Below are 24,361 nucleotides of genomic sequence, written 5' to 3'. Positions count from 1 at the left end.
CCTGAACATTAACAATATTCAAAGGCCTTGCCTCTAACAAAAAGTGGCTCTGTTCCTTCCCTCTTTGTCTTTCATTTTAACATCTCTTGGGATTGCAACAGAATTACTTTCATTAAAAACTAACATTGTCTTAGCTGCAAGATGTCTGTGGTTGCTTTAAAAAAATCTAAAAAAATCAAAGGTAGCTTGTTAATACCCAAATAAAAAATTAATCAAATATTCAATTTCTTGGTCTAAGCTAAAAGTTTCTAAATTTTAACATTCTCTAATAACGTAACCTAAGTTGTTTTTATAATGTTATGAAAGTATTTATGTTCATTATTGGTAAAAAGTAAAAACCAGTGCTCTAAGAGAATCACATTATCTTCAAACTTGGACATTTATAATGAGTGCAGGTGTGCCACTCCAGGACTAGCAGCCTGGGAGAGGAGTAGTTTACAAGTTTTCTACTGTATTCTATTAGTGTGGCTGTAACAATGCAGTATATATATTATACATTTTTACACAACATTTGCATAATCCTGTCTCTCCTTTGATACTGATTTATGAGCTGGGCAGGAAAGTAAGAGAGAAATCCATCCATGAGTTATTAATTGCTGTCTGGCCCAGTAGGACCTTCTAACCTCAATTTTCCAGCAGAAATCATTAATGTTAATAACATAAGGCCTCTATTTGTGAGCCTTAAAGGAAATTTGGGGACAGGCTAAACAAAACATAAGGAGAGAAGCTGCAGCAAGCTTTCCTCATTGTCAAAGAAAATGGGCAGTTTTCATTTAGCCTTGTCAGTGCACACACAGTCATTTTATAGTTTTTATAAAATTATTTGCATTCACCACTGGAGTAAATTGCAGGATCCTACTGAGTTACACCAACAGCACAGCCAGAGCACTTAAAAACATTTAATAGACACTTCCATGAGGAAGGCTGCCTTCTTCTGAAACATGTCAGTGTGAAATACCTGTAGATTTATGATATCCTGCCTGTCTTTTGCAGGTGTGAGGTGGGAAGTACAGTCGGGAGAGTCCAACCAAATGGTACATATGAATGTCCTAATCACTTGTGTCTTTGCCGCTTTTGTCCTGGGAGCCTTTATTGCGGGAGTGGCCGTTTACTGTTACCGGGATATATTTGTACGGAAATCCAGGAAAATACACAAAGATGCAGAATCGGCTCAGTCCTGCACTGACTCCAGCGGGAGCTTTGCCAAACTGAATGGGCTGTTTGACAGTCCTGTCAAGGAGTATCAGCAGAACATTGATTCACCCAAACTGTACACAAACCTGCTGACCAGCAGAAAGGAGTTGCCTCCAAACGGTGATACCAAGTCCATGATGATGGACCATAGGGGCCAGCCTCCAGAATTAGCTGCACTTCCAACTCCTGAATCTACACCAGTTCTTCAACAGAAGACTCTGCAGGCAATGAAAAGTCAGTCGGACAAAGCGCATGGTAACCTCAATGCTTCACGAAAGGAAACCCCGTTGAAAAGCCCTCAGTTTTTTCCTTCTAGTCCTCCACCTCACTCTCCTCTAAGTCATGGACATATTCCCAGTGCCATTGTTCTCCCCAATGCTACCCATGACTACAACACGTCTTTCTCAAATTCTAATGCGCACAAGGCAGACAAAAAGATGCAACATCTTGATCATCCACTTACAAAATCATCCAGCAAAAGAGACCACAGGAGATCTGTCGATTCCAGGAACACCCTGAATGATTTTCTGAAACACTTAAATGAAACTACTAATAATCCCAAAGCAATTATGGGAGATATTCAAGTGGCCCACCAGACTTTAATGCTGGATCCAATGGGCAATATGTCTGAGATCCCACCTAAGGTTCCCAACAGGGAGGCGTCTTTATACTCTCCTCCATCGACTCTGCCGAGGAACAGTCCCACAAAACGAGTGGATGTTCCCACCACTCCTGCAGTACCAATGACCTCTTTGGAAAGGCAGAGGGGTTATCACAAAAATTCTTCACAGAGGCACTCAATATCTGCCCTTCCTAAAAACTTGAACTCACCAAATGGTGTTTTGTTATCCAGACAGCCAAGTATTAATCGTGGGGGGTACATGGCTCCCACAGCAGGCACAAAGATGGACTACATGCAAGGGACGCCTGTCAGCGTTCACCTCCAGCCTTCCTTGTCCAGACAAAGCAGCTACACAAGCAATGGCACCCTGCCTCGTACAGGAATAAAGAGGACACCCTCCCTAAAACCCGACGTGCCACCCAAACCCTCATTCGTCCCTCAGACGACATCAGTCAGACCACTGAACAAATACAGCTACTAGGACATGTCTGTGCTAAAATGAGTGTGGCATTGACCTGTACAGGTTGTGAAATGATGTTGTGGTAGACACATAAGGCAGAGACTTGCTTGTTACTAAGGAGAACAAAGTAGCCAAAGAAACTGTCTTTACTTGAGTAACATCTGTGTCTTGCCACATGTAGCTTTAGCAAGACTTCATGTACTTGCTAGGAGCAAACACAAAAAAAAAAACAAAGGAAAGTGCTGGTCATTACATTTCTTTTGTTTGGAGCTAAGGAGACATGTAGCACAATGGGGTGGGGGCTACATTACTGTTCTAAATAGCTAAACAACAGTTGTTGGGAAAAAATCAGTGAGCAAATACTTGAAAAATGGGTTCCATTTTAGACTGCCATTAAGTGTGGTCATTCCCATTAAATGTGAACATTTTACTATGTATGCATTCACCTTGCCTCTTGCACAAATGTCAGAAAATGGTAATGTCTCAATGAATAGCTGGGTTAATAATCAATTTGCTGGAATTAAGTCTCTGGCCCAACTGTAGCATTATTTTTTTCTCTCCATGTGTGTGGCATTTTGTTTTTGCCACAGATAAAGCTGTGCGTGTGTGTGGATGTGTGTGTGTACTGTACACACTAGGATGTACTTAGGTTCCCATTGCATCTTTTATGCTATGGAATTGTTTACATTGAGCATGACTGAACAAACAGATGACTCTGCCTTCTGCAGCCCACTGGGTTCAGCTCGGAGCCGGCTAAGGATGAACTGCGCATCTCTGACAGCCTTCTGAGGGGAACGCCTGGATGAAAGAGTCACCCAGTCAAAGAGTGCATATATGTTTAATTCTTCATAACTCTGTTATGCTGCTATTGATTCAGAGCTGTGCATTTCAAATCTAGTGTTTTGGGCTGGAACGGGGGAGTTTTACTGTGTTTCCACAGTGCCTCCATCCAATACCTGGCCACTGTGAACTTGAGCCCCTGTACTCCTCGCTGAGGGCAGCTAATAGTCAGTTCACTTGGCAAATGCCTGTGTAACTGGAGAAGGTCACGTTTTTGTTGCATTTAATAACGCCCTACACACTGATAGACTCTTGTCAGTAAAAAAGGAGAAACATTAATTGGCCTGGCAGAAGCAGTCTGTGAAAACTCAACAGTAGTGCAATCAATTTGTTTTTGTTGTGTAAAGTAAGGTTTGTTTTTTTCCAAAGTCATGCAGGTAATGACAATATTCTGTAAATATTATGTGTGAGTTTACCTGAATCTGTGCATTTTGTGCCTTATTCATGCAAATGATAAAAGTACTAAAAAAAATTAAATCTGTCAAGTGTTCTCACTATAGCACATATCTCCCGAGTGCCAGTTGTAAAACCTCTCAACAGCACCCAAAAAAAAAAAAAGATAAGACGCAAGAATAATTAATGGTAACTAAAGGCAGCCTACAATCCAAGAAGACAGCAGCATTAAATCACCTTACCATGATAAACATTCCACTCCAGCTCTCTGAAGGATCAAACAGTTATAATGTGAAATCAAATGAGGTTTCTAGGGTAATGGAACACCTGCTAAAGTTGTGTAAGCTATTTAGTAGGGTTTACAGTATCCACTTGCAGCTGATGTTCAACACAGATGGCTATTTTAGCTTGCAAACTACACACTACCACATTGTTTATTGAACATAACTATAGAAATAACCATGGCAGAGGAATATTCATGAATTAGTGGGACAAATAACTGCAATGGGTTTCAATGACGGTGGAGATTTATATTATGTGTTCAAAGGGGAGAAAAGGTTAGTCACTAAAAACTGGATCTCTGTTACAGAACAAAGAATAAAGGATAGAAGTAGTCATTTTTTTCTTGTAAGGCTGTAAGGGACATTTATTTCCCGAGACCTCTGGATCCAAAAATCAATGATCTTTCTTCCTAAACACTTCTGTCTTGCAACTAAAACACTACAGATTAATAACTATTAAAATGTACTCAGTTGTCAGAAGACACAAACTGATCCGAATTCACTTTACAAATATTAATACAGACTTGTGTGACCCGGAAGATAAATGTATGTGAACCCTGATAACCTCCTGTAACATTGTGCTGCCTTGTAGATGGTAATGTGAGTTCTCTCAGTATTTATGTTGAAATTTCTAACATTCAACCTAGTCCTTATTCTGTTAATTTAATAATAAAAGATGCTTTATCCATTTGTGCAAAGGTAAACGCAGATTGTATCTTTTTTAATGGTACGGCATAAAAAAAGTAACCCTTAAATGAAGCTGCTCTATTACTATAGAGTACTTTAACATGTATAGATATCTTGTAAACTTGTATTGTGGATGTGTAAATAATACGTTCTTTGGGTTTTTAACACCGCATGTAAAGTCAAAATAAAATATTCCCATGTACCAAGTGCGTAATTTCATTATTAGTGCGGGTGTGCTGTGGGATTACCGTGGGGAGAGTCTCTGCTGGCCTTCAGCAGCTCTGCGAGGAGCCCTCGGCCGCTCCCGGCCTCGTGGAGGTGGGGTGACACACACCAGGGTCCTGTGTGTCCTCCTTCAGCCACACTGAGCTGTGTGTCCCTGGGGCACAGGCAGGGTCTGGCGGTGACTTTCAGCCTCCTGAGGTAAACACAGAACATCAGAGTAACCAGCACATGGTGGCAGAGCTCGGTACAGTCGGGGCTGCCCACACAGCACCAACGCCGGGCACTGAAGTTGATCCCTGGAGCTCCAGCCAGGTTTCAGCTGGGCTCTAATTCCTGCAAACCTTTCTTATTAAGGTCAGAAAATACCATTTGTGTGCAAATACAGTACAGCTTTGAAAGAAGGTAGTGTGTTCATTTTACAAAGTAGATTACAAAAGATAGAGCTAATTACTGGCCAGATTAATTGCTGACTCACATAGCAGGACATTCCTAAATACTTACTAATGCTTAATAATTGAAACTCACCTTTCAGGCAAATAGTTAAATCCCAACAGTAAAATAGATACTGTATATTTAGTATGTGTCAACATCTCATACAATTTTAAAATAATCAAGGTAATTTAGTATCAGAAAACAACTTTAACATTCTTTTAATTAAAAGTTGATTTTAGATGGTGGATAAAACCAATTTTTTATAAGATTATGCTGTCAAGGTATTAATCATTTGAAATTGCTGTGCGTGTTATAACACTCCAATGGTACCTAGTTGCATCTTACAAAAAAAAGAAAAATTCTCAAGGAAAAAGAAATACGGTGCTTAAAAAGTTTCAAAGCTGTAATGGCTAAATATATATTTTCCTAGTACCAAAGAAAATTTCTATTTTTTTATTAGTATGGGGTTTTCTTCATTGGATGTCTTCATATATGAAATGAAGCATTAAACATGTATGGCTCTTATGCTGGTTTCCCACTTTAAAATTAACTATGCCTTTGACACCAATGTCAGCCAGTGTGGCTAAAGGCTTTTCCTCCATGGAGGGGCTGCACCCACCTGAGTCATCTTCAGCCAGGCATTAAAGGTCATAGTGAGAAAATTAAAAACAGCTGTTTTAGTGATGTATAAATGTGCATCTGCAACACAAATCCTGGGATACTTTTTGTTCACAAAATGTCTTTATCTAAAATGTGTAGAGTGACCATTTTCTGGGTTTCTGTGGTTTGGTCTGTATTGAACCAGCCTTCCCTTAACCAGTGATGTGGCTGGATGGGTGTAGCCAGACCATCATCTGCCAACACACTCTGTTGGGCTGCATGGTGCGTGCAAACACCACAGAAGTCCATGCAAATAATTAATTAGTCAGAAAAATAAGTACAAGAAAACTCTCCCTTTACTTACAGAGATGGCTTGTAGCCAATGATGATGCCAAATCAGGCACCTACAGAAGCCCCATTGTGGAAGGGAACTTCAGCAATAAGGACAAGTTCAGCAACAACAGATTTTCTCCTCCAATGCTTTCCTGGGTCAGCCGGTTGGTTTGGAGCATCCTAAGGTCTCTCTTGAAGAACAATCCGAAGTTACAGCTGATAAAGGAGCACATGAAGGGTGCTTGATGTGTCCAGGGTCCCCAGCAAGGGGAGGTCCCAGCACAGTGGGATGTGGGGCAGGGCAGCTGCAGGCATGGGAAGGCAGAGGAGACGCTCCTACTCAGCTCTGGCTTGCTTTGGGTTTTGTATAAAAAAATACTTTTGAACAGAACACAGACAAAACACCAAAGGGCTGCAGGCCTGTGCTAGTGAGATGACTGCGAGAAAACCAATTTGTAAAGCTGTGAGTAGTTATCTCTATGACTGCACTGCCAGAACAAACCTATGGCCTTTTAAATTGGGGTCTTAAAGTAATCACAGTAGTAAGAAAAATCAGGATGCCTCTGTCTTAGTGCTGTCTTGCTAATGACTCACTCTGTGACCCTGGGAAGATTATGCAGGGTTTATGCAGTAAATGGCTCCTCAGAATGCAGTGGGTTTAGTGGCTGGTGTGTTCCATAGCATTTTCTTCTTAATGCTTCCTTCTCTCTCTGATTCTGAGCATTATAGCAAGGACATCTTGCAGGTAAATAAAGGGAAAGAGAAATACCTTCCCATCTGGGAAAGGTTAGTATTTGCAGGAGTAGGGAAGAGTTGGTTGGTATTTCCCCAGGTGCCTATTAATTTCATGGCGTGGAATAATATTTTTTAAAAATTGATCAAGACAAAATACCTCATAAATGCAGCATCTGGACTTCAGCTGGGATGTGCAAGCTTTTCATATAAAAAAGCACTACCAGGAGACCAACGTACCAAGGCTGCATTTGTTGTTCAAATGTCATCATATCACAGTATGAAAGAGCAAGAAAGCAAAGGATTTGGGAGGAAAAAAAAAAAAACACATTAAATATTTAATTAGGTTCAGCTTTGCTCAGAGCAGTAGAGATTCTCACTTTTTTATTCAACACTACTAAAGTTCAGCTGGTGTGAGGGCCTGACTCTGGTCCAGCCATTGCTGCCTGCTTGAAAACATTGTCATAGATATATTGCATTGGCCTGACACACATCTGAAATGATAATCTGTCCCAAACTCTCAAATGAGAAAGTTTCTACTCTGCCTGAAATAAAATTTATTGGAAGCTCTGATTTTGTTAGTGCATTCTGAATTCATCTGAGGGCCTGATTTATGGCCTCCTCACTTGCTTTTCTCCTATAGTCACTAATAACTTTTCTGAGCTCTTCTCTTAAAAATGGTAACTAGATCCCAGCCTGTGTCCTACAGTGAAGGCTGCTGACCAGAGCAGAGGTGCCAGAGGGTCCCCATGTTTTGGTAAGGGTTGAGAATTTCTTGGGTTGCAATGGTGGCACTGCATCCTCCTCTGCCAGTCTGGTGCCTCTGCCCTTCATGTCAGCCAGACAGAGTATTGCCCAAGCTCCTGTAATGCTTTAAGGGGAGGGGAGGAGAAGAAAATCTACCACATAGGCAAGCTGTCCTGACCATTTTCAGGAATGACCCCCATTTGTCAACATATAAGAGATTTTATGACAGAAAAACTTAATGGCCAAAAAAAATAAATCCCAACCCCCAAACTGACCTGAACACATCTTGCTGTCCTTGTTTTGAGAATGAGGAGCAGTTTTCCGGGGCAGAGTCTCACTGAACTGCACAAAAATGAACAAAGTACACCAGTTCTCAATGAGAGCCCTTCAGGATCATACCTGGCTGTAATAGCTGTTTTGTAACTTTTTCCAGTAGCTGACTAGCCATTGGCAGAGGCAGTCCATGAGCTCAGTGGTTTGCTTGCAGCTGTACTGACAGCCTCTAACATACGTCCGTTCCTGCACACAAATGGATGGATGCCTAGTAGGAGAAGAAAGGTGGCAACTGGCTTTTAATTTGGGTCACTTCAAGCACAGGGTTATTTCTCAAATATTTGATTTAAAATACTTGCCTCACATGAGGAAAAAATAATCAAAAGCAGATCAGAGCAGATGAATCATAAAAGCAATGCACAGGCTAGCTACACCTTCCTTTCCTGTGCACTGAATATCCATGTGATTATTGCTGATTTCCTCAGGAATACATGTTGGTCAATTAACAGCCTGACATTTTTTTTTGTTAGAGACTAATGGCAAATTTTTATGATCAGGCCATGCTGTTTAACTATGAATGGCCATTAGTCACAGGTTACTGTGCCTGGCCAACAATTAGGAGAGAGAGAAGCGTTTCCAATATTAATGCCGTGTGTGAGAATTGATTTCTGTGAAAGCCTGTGCATGCGGCTCTAACATTCTGTCTCTGTCACTGCTAGCACAGGTGAAATACTGACTCCATCGAGGGAGATGGCAGAGCTGCATGGGGCCAGGCCTTCGCCTTCAATCACTCACACGTCCCCAGAAAGCAAATGCTAAGGAGGCATGAGCAAGGCCAAGCAAAATGGGATGCACATCTGCAGGAAAGCATTTGCTGGAACAGAATGCAGCCCCCAATATCATCTCTGGCCACAGGTTTGATAAGGGGGATCAAGGCTTTTGAGAAAGAAAAATGGCTCTGTGAGAATGACCTGCTTTTTCTGGTCATTGGACAGTTTTTCAGCAGGTATTGCCATAGGAACTGAACAGCTGACATTTTGTGTGTGGTGTCCTCTTGCCCATCCCTGGGCCGCAGTGTCTGCACGGCTGCAAGTCTGCTTTTAAATTCATTAGCAAATCCTATCATATATTGGGCTCAACTGGGACATAAGGTGACAAATGCTAAGCTCCCAGGCACAAGAGAAAAGCCAGGTGAAGGCACCCAGCGTTCATTGAGACTGCTGGGACGGCACTCCTGGTGATAACAGAAGCAGAAGAAAGTGTCTTGAGTTTGTTTCACTTCTACTGGTAATAATCAAGTCAGGCAAATCTAAATATCAAAATCACAAAATAATAGAATGATTGAGGTTGGATGTGATCTTTGGAAATCATCTGTTTCAAGCCCCCCTGCTTAAGCAGGACCACTTGGGGCTGCTCAAACATTCAGGAAATCACTGGTCTGAGCTAGGACCCTGAACTGAATGACAGTAAAAACCGATTATTCATCCTTAAAACCCTTTCTAGAAGAACTTTCAGATTAGGTGGGTCTTCTTGCAGACAGGTGAAGTCTTCCTTCTACCAGACTGAGAGGAGTTTAGATATCCAACTGCTCTTTTTATTGCAGCACTTATTTCTCTTTGACAAGCAGAGTGCACATCTCAAACAGTCCTTCTCTGTTCAGATCCCAGAGGATATCTGCAATCCTAATGCACAGCGTACCATTCTCCATGTGAGTCTTTCATCTGAAATGACATCACGATCAAAGGCAAGGTTATACAGAGTGCAACACACTGAGAAAGTCATGTGATATTTCAGAGCTGCTTCATTACTGGGACAAGAGTTCAGAAAGTACTTGAAAATGACATTTTACTATACATTATATGTTCCATATTACAAGCATTCCTTGCTAGTTCCTGCTGCTTCAGTTAAACTGCAGTACTTGGTAAAAGACTTGATTTGCTCTTCCACAAGAACAAAACTCCAGGCAGAATTGCTCCCCACACTCTGAGAGAGGGGATACACCTCAAAAGACTTTAACTACAAAAGGTATTCTAGACCAGGAGGGACAAAATATCATATAGGACACAAAGCAAGATCAGTTGTCAAAAATATACTTTTTGTCACATTTCAGATAAAAACCATTTAGAAACCTGTCATCTCAATTTGATGGCAGGAGGGAGGAGAAAATGTTTGCCCTGAAACTGGTTGACAGAATGGACAGCTTTATGATGTTGGTTTCTAATAAAATCTTGCACAAATGCCACCCAGCTAACAATGTCAGCAGCTTCTAAATCCAGTACTGGACCTTTTATATTCCTCCTTGTGTTCTCTGAAACATTCTAACTTGTTCGTCACAGAACAATAACTAACCTATCATGAAATTGCACTTCAGTATTTTAGTAGTCATTTGTTTTTTCATGAAGTCCTTCCAATGAAGGCTTCTCTGAACTGGCTGCTTCATAGGATACTCCAGTCCCATTCCCCTCTGCTTCAGATGCAGAGTGTAGTCAGGATCATAGGAGCCCAGCTTCAAACTGGCAGATTGCACCTTTGTTATGCCACCCAGTCACACCTCCAAGCCTTGTCACAGCATGACAAGACAGAACCTTCTCCTAGGAGAACCATAGGATGGTTCCTTATTAACTCCTTCCTCTCAAGTACAGATTCCTCCATATCATCAGTCTAACTCAGGTACTGACATTTGTCTCTCTGAAAATTTCTCCAAATCTCCATCAAACACTCACAAATAGCTTGTCCATAACAGGGTCAGGAAGAGCAGCAGGATGACAGACCTAAACCAGGGGTCTGAAAGCAAATTTGGAAAACCAACAGAAACCAGTAGAGGACACATGTTTAAATGCCACTCGTGCTTTTAAAAATCCCCTCAGCTGTTAGACCTATTTAATCCTTTCTCTCTGTTGAGACACTAGCAAAGACACCAGCTCTGATGTGGAACACTCACCCTGTAGACATGGGGAAGACCCATGGCATCCCTGGACAACACACCAAATCCCCTAATCCAGCCCTACAGACTACTGACTAGCTAATGCCTCTTGATGACAACACAATTTCCACCAATAATCACAGACCTACAAAGTCCCTAATACCATTTTTAAGAATTTCTCTACTATCCAAGGTTACAGAATCTGTTTCCATTTTGGGGGATACTTGCCTCACTGGATTGTTTTGCTGTTATGGCTGTTGTTTTAAAGTAAAGCAACTCTGGAATACTAATAAGTCTATGTGAATTCTTTTTCCCTTAAGATTATTACAAGCGTTGACATTAAATGTACTAGCCTGAACTCAGTTTCTGTCTGATTTAATAAATTTATGCCAGCCAACCAGCAATTTTTTTTTTTAATTAACCCTGGAGGTTAAATGGAAGTTTACTAAACTGAGAATATGTTAAATGAATAATTTCTTTTGGCTTCTTTCAAGAAGTCTTTCTCTTACCCCAATAATCAGTTCAGCTGCAAAGAGATCAATAAGGTCTTTCAATTCAATGAGTGGAAGGCATACATTAAAAGGCTGGTAACAAACCTGATATACTGGAGAAGATATTTCAGCTTTTATGGGTTTTTTTGACATTAAATCTATCTGCTAAAAATTCTTGAGAAAAGGTTACTGCCCATACACTAATATTGCCAAATGGCATAATTTGTTAGCACTGCTTGGGAAGATTTCCTGGCATTTATCTGCAAACACAAGTCTTGTCTGTTAAATCCTCATTACAGAAGAAAGCATACTTTTAATCCTAAAGCAAAAAATAGCTTCAGAAGCCAACCATTGTTGCTTCTTCCCATGCCATAAATGAGCATAGCAGGTTATCCTTTCCTAGACAGTAAAATCCCAGTTGAATTCTGCCCTTCCCATGAAGGAGACTCCCACCTAACAGCTCACCAGGCACGGTGTGTGCAGCCCAATACCCTGCACACACCCCCTTGACACTTCTGTTAGGGACTTGTCTCTACACAGGAACTGGGTTTTGCTCCCCCACTCAAGACAGTTCAGTGCAGGTCATGCTTTTGAGCCTAGATTAAATTCACCGTGATTTAGCGTCAGTCTCACTGAAGGACATGGAACATTCCTTCAGATGTATTCTCTTTTGGGCTGTCATTATACCAATAGCTTTAGATCATTAAATGTATCCATCATCATACTTCTATCAATCTCAAGCCAAACATGCAAGCTCCCAGGAAAAGGAGTGAGCTTTTGGGGAGAGTTGAACAGGAACAAGAGCTCAATGACAGCATCCATGCAGAGCAGCAGAGCTGGGATGTGCAGCTCCCAGCAGAGCAGCCGGTGTGTTTACATCCACTGCAGGAGGATGTGTTCGGAGAATTTCATGCCGCAGAATCCTCTCTGTAGATTTAGATCCTCAGAGACACAGAAGTCTTGGTTTATTTCTGTGATATTTCAGTAAAACAGAAATCACCTGGCAGATACTTCTGGTGATGTTTGGCAGGAATTTACTAACACTGGTGCAGTTCTCATCACAGCCTGAGTTCTCCTCAGTGGCCCCATTTAGTTCTTGTTAAGTAAACACAACTAGCACTCAGGAAAGTGCTCAAAGTAAAGCGCTTTATATGAGGTGCCTGACTGAAATAAGCATTTCAATTAGATTCATTAAGTAAGTTATTACTTGTTAATTGAATAGCAACAGACTGCTAAGGATCACTTACTGAGGTCTAATAAGTATGTAAGAGTGAAATCTACTCTTCATGTAATTCCATCAGCAATAAACTAGTATAATTAGGTTCTTACTAACAAACTTAAATTGTGGGGAATGTTGAGGCAGATAATTGGCACTTAGGAAGATACCTATAGCAAGTTATTGCAGTATCAATTAACATACTTATGAAATGTCAGTTTAAACTCTGAACAAATAATTGATACCAATGGGCTTGGGTTACTTACTTAAAAGCTATTTAAATGCTTAAACTTTCATATTCAGAAAAAAAAAATAAAAACTGCTCTTATAAAAAAATATTACATATGCCTCATTTCCAGATGCATAACCTATGAATTACCCGCAATAACTATCAGTGAGGACTCTGGGTGTGATGGCTATAAATACTGACACGAATGGTTCAAGGACCTATTTTCCCAGGCTTCTTTCTGCTCAGGAGCATGCTTGCCTTTCACCCCTTGCTCTCTAAAACTATATGAAGGTTATTCAGCAACTTGTTTTCACAAAATTGTGCTTCCAAAGGAATGTTGATCATCTGAGAAACAGCTAATCCCTACTCCTTGCAGACTCAGCCACCTCAGGACCTCACCCTACTTTGATCAAATTAAGGTTCATACCTCAAGTCTGTGAGGTCTCATTTTACACATAGAGAATCTGAGGCACCAAATCAGTAACTTCTGTCCAAAGATGACACAGAAAGACCTTAGTAGTTCTGGGATCAATTCCTTCCCCAGGATCTATACATAAAATACCTTTATATGTCATTTGGACCAACCTACCTGAGTTGGAACAAGGTAAACATAGTAATTGTCTGGTCAGGGGAAGCAGCAACAGAACCAACATTCATGGCTCTAGACCTGGGATCTTACCACAGCTCCATCTCTTCCTCCAAATATTCTCTAGATGTTCTGGAAATTCTTTGTCTTCATGTTAGAAATGGAAATCTCTCTGCTGTCTGACTTAATAGGCAGTTGGGCTGAAGGAAATTAAGCATTTTGCAATGGCACAGTGTGTTGGAGCACTTCTGTTTGCATGCAAAGCCTGAGCCCTCAAACCCAACAGAGGCCTTGGGAGGAAGGCAAGAAACTCCCACTTCAGGGAGCAAGGGCAACTCGTGGTGGCAGAGGTGTTGGACTGGAGCCTCAGCTCAGGGTTTGCCTGCAGCGAAGGTGAAGGCAGAGGAGGTGGGAGGATGCCAGGGCAGAAACCAGGCAAGAGAACCGGATCAGCGAGCAAGAGTCCCCAGCTGGGCACACCAGGGTGTGAGGCAGTCAAGGTGTAAGGGAAGGGGAATATAGGACGGGAGTCTGAGCCTGGGTGAGGAGGACAGGAGGGCCAGGAAGCAGGAAGTTATTGGCAAGGGTAGTAGTACTTGCCATTTAAAGGGTATCTGTGCAAACCAATTTTAGAAACTTCTATTTTAAATCGGGTTCACCCTCCCCCTTCCCCACATACAGAAACACATACTGATCCATCATCTCTTTAAAAAAAATTTCAGCATATCCCTGTCAGCAGTGTGATTTTTTTTTTACAGCTATACCAGCAAAAACCCTAATGTAGACACAAATATAATAAGAGCAAAAGGGGAAAAAAAATACTTTCTTTTTGCCAATACAGCTTCTTTTGCTCAGGCAACTGGTATAAGGTATATTTTTGCAGGGTTTTTTTCCTAGTGTAAGCTCCTGCACTCTGAGTGATTGCACTGTGAGTGCAGCTGGGCACTAGGTTCAAAAAAGGTGTCCGTAAGAAGGTGTCCTTAAATTGTGTTGGGGAAAGGACAGCACCCAGCACTGAAATCCTATCAGTGACTGGAGCTCATAAGTATGGATGCAATAAAAATACAAACTAATACAGAATTACAAGCCCACCATTCCCAAGCTCCAGAGTAATGGCAGCCAAATTTTCCCCATTTCCCAACCTTTCCAAGAAGCAGCTTCAGCCCAGTGCAGCACTGCAGGTAATAAATACCTTCTTACAGTAAATTATATCCTAAAACTTAGATCTGGTTCAGTGTCCAGAAGCTGAGAATTATAAGAAGGACTTCTCTGTTCTGTATGAAAGGAGCAAAACTTAAGCATCTAGGGGGAACAGCAATCTCAAATTATAAATAATGCAGAAACTCTGATATACCTTTTAAAGCCTCAGCCCCCTTATAATTTAATGTTTGAAATGCTATGCTATTCCTTTGGAAGCCTTTTCTCTCTCCACTGCTGATGATGGTCCATCTTCTTAGACACTTGAGTAATGTCTCTCTTTCTCTTGTAACACTTTTTTGACTACTGCTCATGCATAGTAATGCTAATAATCTTGCAGCTTTCAGCAACATTTTTCTTGCTTTAAATGAAAGCCTGGTTTTATGCAGAGCTGTTTTGTTCAGTACCTTGTCTCCTGCATGTCCCTTTCACTGCACAGGGTACCGGTGTAAATACAAATGTCTATTTACTGCTGCCCATTATGAGCTGTTCATGTTCCATTTAGCAGCATGCAGGAGAATCAGACTAATTGATTACCTATATTGTATAAATTTTAGGAAAGCATAAGTGATACAGTCAAGATTAGCTTGCTATTATGTTGGCTATTTTACAAATCTGTATGTAAGCATAATCCCTCCCAAAAGAACTTATATCATCATTAACCAGGGACCTTGTGCATGTGAAATGGACTTGATACCCAGCAAATTATACAGCAGATAATACCATGTGCAGTCAAGTAGAAGGATATATTTTATACTACCTGACAACCACAGAGTTTTACAGTTCTTTCCTTACCGAAGATGAATTCAGATCCTATCACCTCCTAAATGTAATAACGTAAATATAGACAATAGATAAGTATTAAGCTCATTTGTCAAGGGAAAACTAGGCAATCCACCCCAGGTCATGAAGCAAGAAAGGACAAGAAAAGCAAACACAATCCAAAATTTAACTTTTAGTGTAGTCCTATAACTGGTGGAGACCACAGTAATGTGCTTTGTGCTTCTAAGCTATTTTTAAGCACCTTCTCAGTCATCATTAAATGTTAAAAGGATCTTGTATCTTTTGGAAAGGGTGCAGTTGAAGATCCTGGCTATTTCCAAAGCTTCCTGAAATAGAAATCCTCACGTGTAAATGGCCCGTATAGAATTACAACTGCATTTTATATAAATAATTCTGGTAGGAAACCTGGACTAAAACCATTCTAATGACTTTGATACAAGTGCACAGTTGGTCTGTGAACTTGCAGCCACTGCAAAGAGTAATCACATTAATCTGAACACTATTCCAATGGCAGCTGACAACGAAATGAACACCAAACTAGTCAGCTCTGGCCTCTCCTGCTTATTTAACCAATGTTCCTGCTGCACTTAATATTATCACTGTAAAAGCCAGAGAGAACCCTTCTCCTTAAATATAGTCTGGAAGCAGATTTTTTTTTCTGCATTCTCAGAAACAGCCACACACTATTAAAACAGAAGCAAATTATAACCAAGAGCTTAGAATAAAGGTGAAAAGCACAGACACCTTCAGAACATTGAACATGATTACAGCAAGTGCCATCATTTGCTTTCCCTTTGAATTGATGTTAACAAGTAAAGCATTTTACTTGTCTTTGTTTACCAGGAGAACATAAATACTGCATAAGCTACATCTACTTGCCAACTAAGCTTTGTCTGCAGGATGGCAGCTTGTTCTAACTATGCTTACACTTTCAAAGAGTTGAAAGCTCAGTGGCTGAGCAGGAACAATGTGAAATGCTATATGCATGTGAAATGCATTCTTCATTAAATAAGTACTTGAGAAACTCTGAATGTCTCAGCCAGAGATTGCCCAAAGGTCTGCACTGCCCAAAAGGATATACCTCCAAGTATTCCATGAAATGCCTGAATTGGGAGCCTAGATCCCAGCCTAAACAGAGGTCTCCTAAGGGATTTAGAGACACCTTTCCTAGGAATAGGATCACAAAAACTCTCAGGTCTTTCTGAAGACCTGAGATTGTCTGTACTACCAGACAATCCAGCAGTGCCCTGCCTACACCTTCTGCGTGTTCTGGCTTCCCTAATTTTCCCTGGAGAAGCCCCTTTTCTTTGCGTACTGAGTGGCTGCCTATAGCTCTGCAGGCTCCCTTCAAGGAGCCAGCTGCCCCATGCCTTGATGCATTAACACCAAAGCAGCTGGGATCCTGGTGAAGCTTTCCTGTCCTGGGTACAGCATTGCCAGGCAGGGCTGTATAAACACTCACAGTGCCTGTGAGCTTCACAGGGCCACCCAGCTGCTTGGGAATCATTTTATACACAAGAGCTTCAAGATGGCTCTGAATGCTGGCCCAGGCACAGCACTAAGTGGGCTCCTCTTGGATATTCTTGCACAGCAAACATTGAGTGACATCAGGGGAAGCTTCTTGCATTATTGTGTGCTATTTCATGGGGATAGAAACAAAGCCCTGCCTGTCCTTAACTTCCCACCAGGCAGGCAGGGGGGTTTCAGCCAATTCAGCAAGAGCTGATCTAAACTCAGCTGTTTCAATCTGCCTATGATGGGCTGGTTCTGCCTCCAGAGCTGCAAGCTGGCTGGAGACTTGTTAGGACCTCTGGATGGAGAGGAAGGAGGAACAGTTTCTTATGGGTTTGTACAAAGATGGAGTTGGGCTTATGAAAGAAATTATATCAAAGTGTGTCAATCAGCCCAAGGATGAAATGTCCTGAGTGTGTTTGCCTTGCTTGAACAACGCAATTCTGGTTTCCCATTTCCCATAGAAGCAAAACAAAAGAAATTATATGCCTAAGCATGGCTCCTCTATCTAATAGAAACTGGGCTGTACTCCATACCTTGCAGGATGAAAAATTAGCATCAAGTACCAGCATGCAGTGTGTAACATCTGGAAAAAAATTTATAGAGCCATCTTCATTATATTTTAGAGGAGAAGAGAAAACTGTAAATTGCAGAAGGTATAAGAGGAAATTCTAGCAGATTGTACATTGTCGGGCACTCAGTTTCCAGCTGTGGCAAACCTGATAATAAAGCACACTACCACCTCAAAGTTCAGACATCAGCAGAAACAAGGCAGCCCCCACGGAGAGCTTCCATGCAATATGGACTTTCAAAATAGCAGCTCCCCATAGGTAAGAAGCAGTCTGAATGCTTTGGAGAAAGCCTGAAAACATTTAAAGGATCAAGGTATAGCCTTGAGTAAGATATTCCTTTTTTTTGTATCTTTGGGGGACGTTTTCCTTCTTTTGTGCATTATATATAGTGAGGACACTTTACTTGTAATAATATCCTTGATAAGCATATATTCTCAGGAGAATAAAGTGAGGATGATTAGAAAGCAAAAACAAAGGAGACAGGAGGAATTCTAGGGACAAAATGTTCTTGACTGGCTGTGTAGAAAAAAAAAATCAAGAGCTGCAAAACAGCAGCCCCTGTTATTTGCAAACACGTACCAAGGAGGCTGAGAATAGATCCAATGACAGCTGCAGCCTAATTGATAGGAGACTCGCCTAACAGGTTGTCAGACTGCTGCGTGGCTTCAGTCCAGGCCACGTTGCTGGAGGCGCAATGTTAGAAATACTGACAAACGTTTACTAAAAATAAATAAAAAAATATTGCAGGGCAAAGGGAAACATGGCTCCAAGTGACTACTTGCAAAATTGCATTAGATCTCTAGGAAAGAGGAAAGTAAGCGGCAAAACGTGTGAGAGTCCCCCCAGGGCCTGCAGGACAGACTTGGGCAGCCTGCCAAGGCACTCCAGGATTGTGCTGCCTGTCAGGAGCGTTGGCTCTGGGTGTGCTGAGAGCAGCTCTCCACAGAAGCAACAAAAATAACCACCAAATCAGCAAAGAGCACAATCAAGAGAGTTGACTAGCTGCAAAAGAAAATTATATTAGATGTATAGAGATGGATCTGTTTAATGGTAGGACAGAAACCACAGGGCAAGTCTTTGAGCTCTTTTCTTACTTAGCAGGAAATGGATGTATGGTTTCTTTGGCCAGTAGGGATGGGAAAAACTAGAAGGGAGTTGAAAGTGGCTTAGGTACAGCCCATCCCATGAAACACACTCACAACCAGTCACATTTGGGAGTCTTTGAATTCATTCAGCTACATGCTAGGACATAAAGCTTGAAAGAATCCTTGGTCTTGAGCTCCCAAGGCAGGAAGGCATCCAAGAAAGCTGCAGAGCAGAGAGGTGAACAAGAGAAAGCTAAAGCAGAAGGAGGAGGGGGAAAACAAGAAGCTACATGGATGAAAGCCTGTTAGGACTGTGAAGATTGCTCTCTTTGAAGGAGATCCAACCTTGGTAAAGATGAGACTATGTGGGAGGGAAACAATCTTCTGAAAGTAACACCTAACATTTTAAGAGGCAGGAATATTACTGTGCATGTGTGCACAGAGAAACCGTGGGACACGAGAACACAGTCCCTCTGGAGTTACAAGGACTACTGATCAGACGAGTAAAGTGGATGCCTGAAGAGAGCCTTTCCACAACAAGGGGAACAGAGCCGAGAAAAACAGCACTGGCTGAGTTCTCCATCTTTCCTTGTTGTCTTGGGATTACTGCACTTGACACTTCTCTGTTAATCTCTGGTTATATGTGAAGATGATCAGCAAATTAACACATTCAGAATTCATTCCCAAAAAATACTTCTCTAATTGCTATAGAAAGGAACTTGGGAGCAAGCACTTTCTTACCTGGTGATACCCTGATATTCATTTCTGCCTCTGCAAATGTCCAAAAACGTTGTGAAATACCCATAAACAATGTCATGCAGAACTAACCAAGTAATTTGAAATAACCATAGTCATAAACCTCCCTGTCTTCATAAACTGCAAAAGAAAGGCAAAATGCAGCCAGGAATCATTTGCTGCTCTTTCCTTTATGGAAATTTACATTAGGTCTTTATGATACCTGAATTAAAACTCAGAGGGCCCTGAGTTTTTCCACAGCCACATACAGATCTAAGAGGGCCACCGTGAAAAGTAGTGGAGAAGCCATAAGGCTAACAGCTCTCTAGGGTATGTTCAATATATGCTCCTCAGCACTGAACAAATCCCTAGGTAGCTAAGGAGAACAAGAAAATTACTCACAAGTCAGGGCAGTCTGCATGAGCAGAGTTCACTGCAGCCAAGGGTACTGCTCCGTGACAGTGAGGCACTGTCAGAAGTGGGTTTCAGAGGTAGGTTTCTGCAGAAATCTGTAATCCCAGCCTCCTCATCACAATCTCCCCCTTAAGAGCAACTACTAGGAGACACTTCTCCTTTCCTAGGTGAGTTCAGCAACACAGTTTCCAGTATGGAAAATAGGGAATAACAAACAAAAAACTCAGAGCAAGAATCATGAAACAAATTACTAATAAATGGAGCCAAAATTCTTGAAAGTTTTATGCTTGGTGGATGCCTGTGTACATACAAATACCCAGTTTATGCAGGTTGACAGATCAGAAGACTTTCTGGTAATTACGGGACAAGGTGAACCTATCTGCAAGCTGTAAAACCAAATCACCTCTGGATTGTTCACATTCTGAGAGTATCAAATTAAGAAAATTAAATCACACAAAACTTTGTTACACATTCACAGATCTGGCTTAATCTATTGGTTGCCCTCTCTGCTGTTAACTGTAATGAAAACCCAGTCTCTTAACCACAGGGAATGAAAAGTCCTGTAGAAGGTTCACCTTCTGCTTCATAAGGCCCAGTACTCAGTACAGTCCAAGGTGCTGTGTGGGAGAGAAGACTGTAGACAGAACCACTATTTCTGTGTTGTTTATGAAATCGGCTCCCTGAAGAGTATCCTTGCATCACATTACTGCAAGAATGGTATTACAGCTTTTGCTGGAAAACAAGCATCTCAATTTTTCACATTAAGTTTTTTTCCCCCCTTATAAAAGCCTCTGACTTGGACTGGGTGAAATTTAGAAGCACAATCCCCTTATTGACTTTAACAGAAACAAGATTTAGCTCTATAATAAGCTTTTATTTAAGGCAGACAGGCTCTTTTGTACTGTGTTTTTGTAACTTCACTAGACCTTAGAAAGCATTAACCTGTTTTGAATTCGCAACACCACTCCTTAAATAGTGGACTCTCACCCCAGAGACTAAGGATGCTGGAACACTGACCTCCCGCATCCAGGGATTTTGATCATGAGTTTGCATCCCAGAACTGCAGGTCAGGTTTAGATCTCAGCTCAGTATATGAGCACATAGTGGGAGTGAGGAGTTATTTTCTAGGGCACATGAGTCAAATGCTCCATGCTGATAGAGAAAATGGTATGGTTACTGAATGTAAAGGATTTGCTGCTTCTTTACAGCCAGCCCACTTCAACAGAAAACTCTGTAGGAAATAATGCAGATTCACTTTCTTACTGAGCAAACTACTGAAAGATCTTGTTTATTGACAGGGAGCAAGAGATGGGAGATAGCAGAGCACAGGAATATGCAAATACAGTTTGGGGTTTTACCATAACAACATCTTCCTGCTTTTAAATGGAGCAAACTGTAGTTAGTCCATTTCCCCAGATAGCACAATCAGAATTTTTGAAATTCCATTAATTATTCATAAATTGCATCTGTGTCATCCCAAGAAGCCCATCTAGCCACAGTACTCAAAATTCAAAAAAGGGCTGCACCTGTCAGAAGGGGATCCAAAGCCCCATACACCAAACTGCCAGAGCACAGATATGCACATTTGAAGCTTCATCCCTTATTGGAGCATAAATCCTGGGAAAAGCTGCAGGAATCTTCAGCAGGGCTTCAATACTCATATTGTGACACATATATTTTCTGTATAATTTTTTTTAACTTTTAGGCACTCACCTGGGCTCCTGCTATGCTGCAACCAACCAGCATTTGATTCACCTTTCATGTAAAGAAAAGTATTTTCTACTCTGCTTTCAGTAGTATGGTTTATAATTAATTTATAAGTGACTTGAGTTTCAGTTACCACTATTCAAGGCTGACATATAGCAGGCATTGGCATCACAGGTCAAGGCCATTTGTTGACCATTCTCCTACATAGCAACAGAATTGCCCAAGAACACCCTCTCTGCAGTTTGCGAACTGCAATCACTGACTGTGTTCCTCTAGCAGGTTCACACTTTCCTTTGGCTATGACAGTAAAACTCATCTCTGTGGGATACTACCCAGGACAAAACTGCAAAGAACTCCCCAGAGCCACAGTGCCTTACAGCCCCTCTGTCCGTGCAAATATATTTCTAGCATTAAATCCAAATCCCAGCATAGATGACAAGAGCAACAAAAAACCCAACTCCCTACCATAAACACCCTACACAGCCCCCTGTAGTCCAAGTGACTGCTGTTGGGAGGTAATAGATGATACAATTAACTATTCACAACAGGCAATGATTTCAGATGCTATTTGGAGGCATGTGGAGGAAGGGCAAAAACATTATACAGCAGAGCACTGCTGCCATATCCTACAAGATCACTAACACAATGTTCTACCTTTGTCCTTTAGCACTTTTAGGATCAACTCCTCAGGTTTTACTAAAGTAAACACACCATAAAACTAAGCCCACATCAAGCCCTTACCCATATCATAAGCATTTCCAGGTTCACACACTTTCTTCCACCAGAAAGGAAGAAGCCCTGTACTACCAAGGACATCCCAACCAGCAAACCACCCTCTCTACACACCACTGCAACGGCCTCAAAGAAGGCACTGGGCAATGCTGGATCAGAACCTTCGCTCGTTCTTCCACAGTCCTGTACACAGCGACTAAAAGTTGTATATTGTCTATCAATGTTTTGGCATTAACTGCAGAGCTGGAGTCGCAGCTTTTGTTTGGCTGCTGTTCACCACTCCCCAATTAGTGGTTTTCTTAATCATATCAATAACAGTTGTTTTTTTAAGGAACATTTTTCAATCACTATCAATTCAAATAAAGACTTTGCTAATCCTCCAAGCCATGCAAAACAGGCAGGTCACAACTGTTTCAGGGAAATCTGTTATACTTAATGCTTTCACAAAGGATGCTTTACCTGAATTGTTGGTATTGGAACTCATGCTGCTTAAAATGTTCAGCAAGGGACTGTCTTGCTCACAGGTCTGCAACACCAGAGATTACATGTTATGTAAAGTTCATAGTGCCACGTAGGAAGATTAAGCATATGTGCTAAACATAATTTGTACAGCTTTGGTCTTATAAGGCACACCTAACAGCCCATTGACGATCAAGTTGTCACTATTATTATTTACTGAAAGCAAGCACTGTGTCATGGCACAAAGAAATAAGATCTACTCCTTGCCCCAGTAAGTTAGAAAGATTCAATCACTTGGCCTCATCGAAGAGCTCAAAGGAGCTAATGAACAACAGAGTGACACTTGCTGTAGACCATGCATGAAAGCATTCAGTGGCAGAGAGGGAAAGTTGTAAGGCTGCAAATAGAGGTGTAACCCTCAATGCACATTAATCCTAAAAAGTTAGACTTAACCTGATAGTAAGTACCAAGCACCAACAATACAAGAAGCCTGAGACTGTGAGAAAACAAACAAGCCCTTACCATTCTGCCTGGTCCAGCTTCCTGGCTTTTAAACTCCACCCCTGTAAGCCTTTGTGATGGCCCAGGTTGACTGACTTTGAGAGAAGCGCTCATGGCTTAGGCAGGTATTAGATTGCAGGTGAAGAGTAGTAATGGCCACAACCACACCTAAGCCCCAACAGGATCAGCAGCTCTTGCTTTTTCTTGGCCCTGTTTCATCAGGATTATTGTGTAAAGGAACAGCACAGAAGGTTGGCAAAGGACAGATAACCAAGAAATTCAGGTCCTTTCTGCATGACCTCAGCAACATTCTCTGCCCTGCATGTGTTTTAGTCCCTCATTGGTAAACAAGAGCCAACCTGAAAGGCAAAGTGCTGTATGATAACCCAGTGAGCAATCCGTCATTTTGAAGGTGTCCCACAGATGGAAAGTCTTTGTAACATATCCATTTTAACATATTAAGTTGAATTTTGATTCAAGTGTCTACATTCTTTACTATCTAGCATATGGTTACAGGTCATCCCTTTACCACATGGATCTATTCCATCATTCTACACCACAGTAGTAACTTTTTTTTGTGTATAGTATGACAATTATGACTGTGTTTCCCAAAAAAATTACCAAAGAACAAAAAACTGTTAATTATTGAAATTGCGTTCTCCATATGTGTCAATTCACTTAATCCTGTGTACAAACTCAGCAAGCTTTAATCCTTCTGCATATTTCCAACTCAGTTATATCACCCTTTTAGCTACTGCATTTGCTCTTAATAGAAATTTTCCCTTGTGGTTCATTTATATTCAAGAGACTATTCAGGTCACCCAGTGCAAATATTTTTGGATCATTGGCGATGTCATTGTCCAGAATCATATTCACTCTATTTCCTCCATTCCCAGAATGAATTTACTAGGTATGGGATGCTGGAAAAAAATCTCTTGTTCTCATTTCATATTTAACTGAAGAAGCAAAAGAGAAAATAAATGAAGTCTGATTTGCATGAAATCATGTATTCTGTACTTTAGTGTTGAACAAGAACACAGACATTCTTTGAGTTCTTTCATGTCTGTTTCCTATATTTAATTCATCTCCTTGTCACCTTCTGTTGAATTAAAGGAATGATACAGTAAGTTATCAATAACTTAACATCTTCTACTTCATCTGGTTACTAACCCCACCCTAACAACACTGCCTTCTTTCGAACTGGAGATGCAGCATTTGTCTCTCAGTACTCACAATCCTTAACAACCAAATGCAATTTAACCTGTTGAAAAATCCACAGAAAGGGAAAACAGGGAAGCTCATTCTCCCTGCTGGCTTCCCAGCAGACAGCAGCACTGCATTTATATTCTGCAGCTCCTGCTTCAGAGGACACCATGCTCCTTTGCTCTCTGGTGCACTTT

General features: G+C 41.2%; 2 protein-coding genes across 51 annotated transcripts in view; one reads left to right on the top strand and one right to left on the bottom strand.

Moving 5' to 3' along the window:
- SEMA6D (semaphorin 6D) overlaps positions 1-4,679 on the top strand; it is a 227,490-nt gene extending 222,811 nt beyond the window's left edge. For all 50 annotated transcript variants that reach the window (XM_086848367.1, XM_086848357.1, XM_086848340.1 and 47 more), the window contains one exon: positions 994-4,679. In XM_086848367.1, the coding sequence (XP_086704493.1) occupies positions 994-2,297 (1,304 nt within the window). In that variant the 3' untranslated portion in view covers positions 2,298-4,679. The remainder of the gene's footprint in view (positions 1-993) is intronic.
- LOC147650699 (uncharacterized) overlaps positions 823-24,361 on the bottom strand; it is a 121,120-nt gene continuing 97,581 nt past the window's right edge. The window contains exons 10-15 of the mRNA XM_086848393.1: positions 9,518-9,540; positions 7,822-7,888; positions 6,960-7,044; positions 6,099-6,283; positions 4,726-4,895; positions 823-1,412 (exon numbers count right to left, since the gene is read on the bottom strand). Of these exons, the coding sequence (XP_086704519.1) occupies positions 6,983-7,044; positions 7,822-7,888; positions 9,518-9,540 (152 nt within the window). The 3' untranslated portion in view covers positions 823-1,412; positions 4,726-4,895; positions 6,099-6,283; positions 6,960-6,982. The remainder of the gene's footprint in view (positions 1,413-4,725; positions 4,896-6,098; positions 6,284-6,959; positions 7,045-7,821; positions 7,889-9,517; positions 9,541-24,361) is intronic.

The sequence above is a fragment of the Cyanistes caeruleus genome, chromosome 13 (genome assembly GCF_971803275.1).
Source record: "Cyanistes caeruleus chromosome 13, bCyaCae1.hap1.1, whole genome shotgun sequence".
NCBI lineage: Eukaryota > Metazoa > Chordata > Aves > Passeriformes > Paridae > Cyanistes > Cyanistes caeruleus.
Note: the sequence above shows the minus strand (reverse complement) of the source record. Positions and strands in the feature narration are given on the sequence as shown.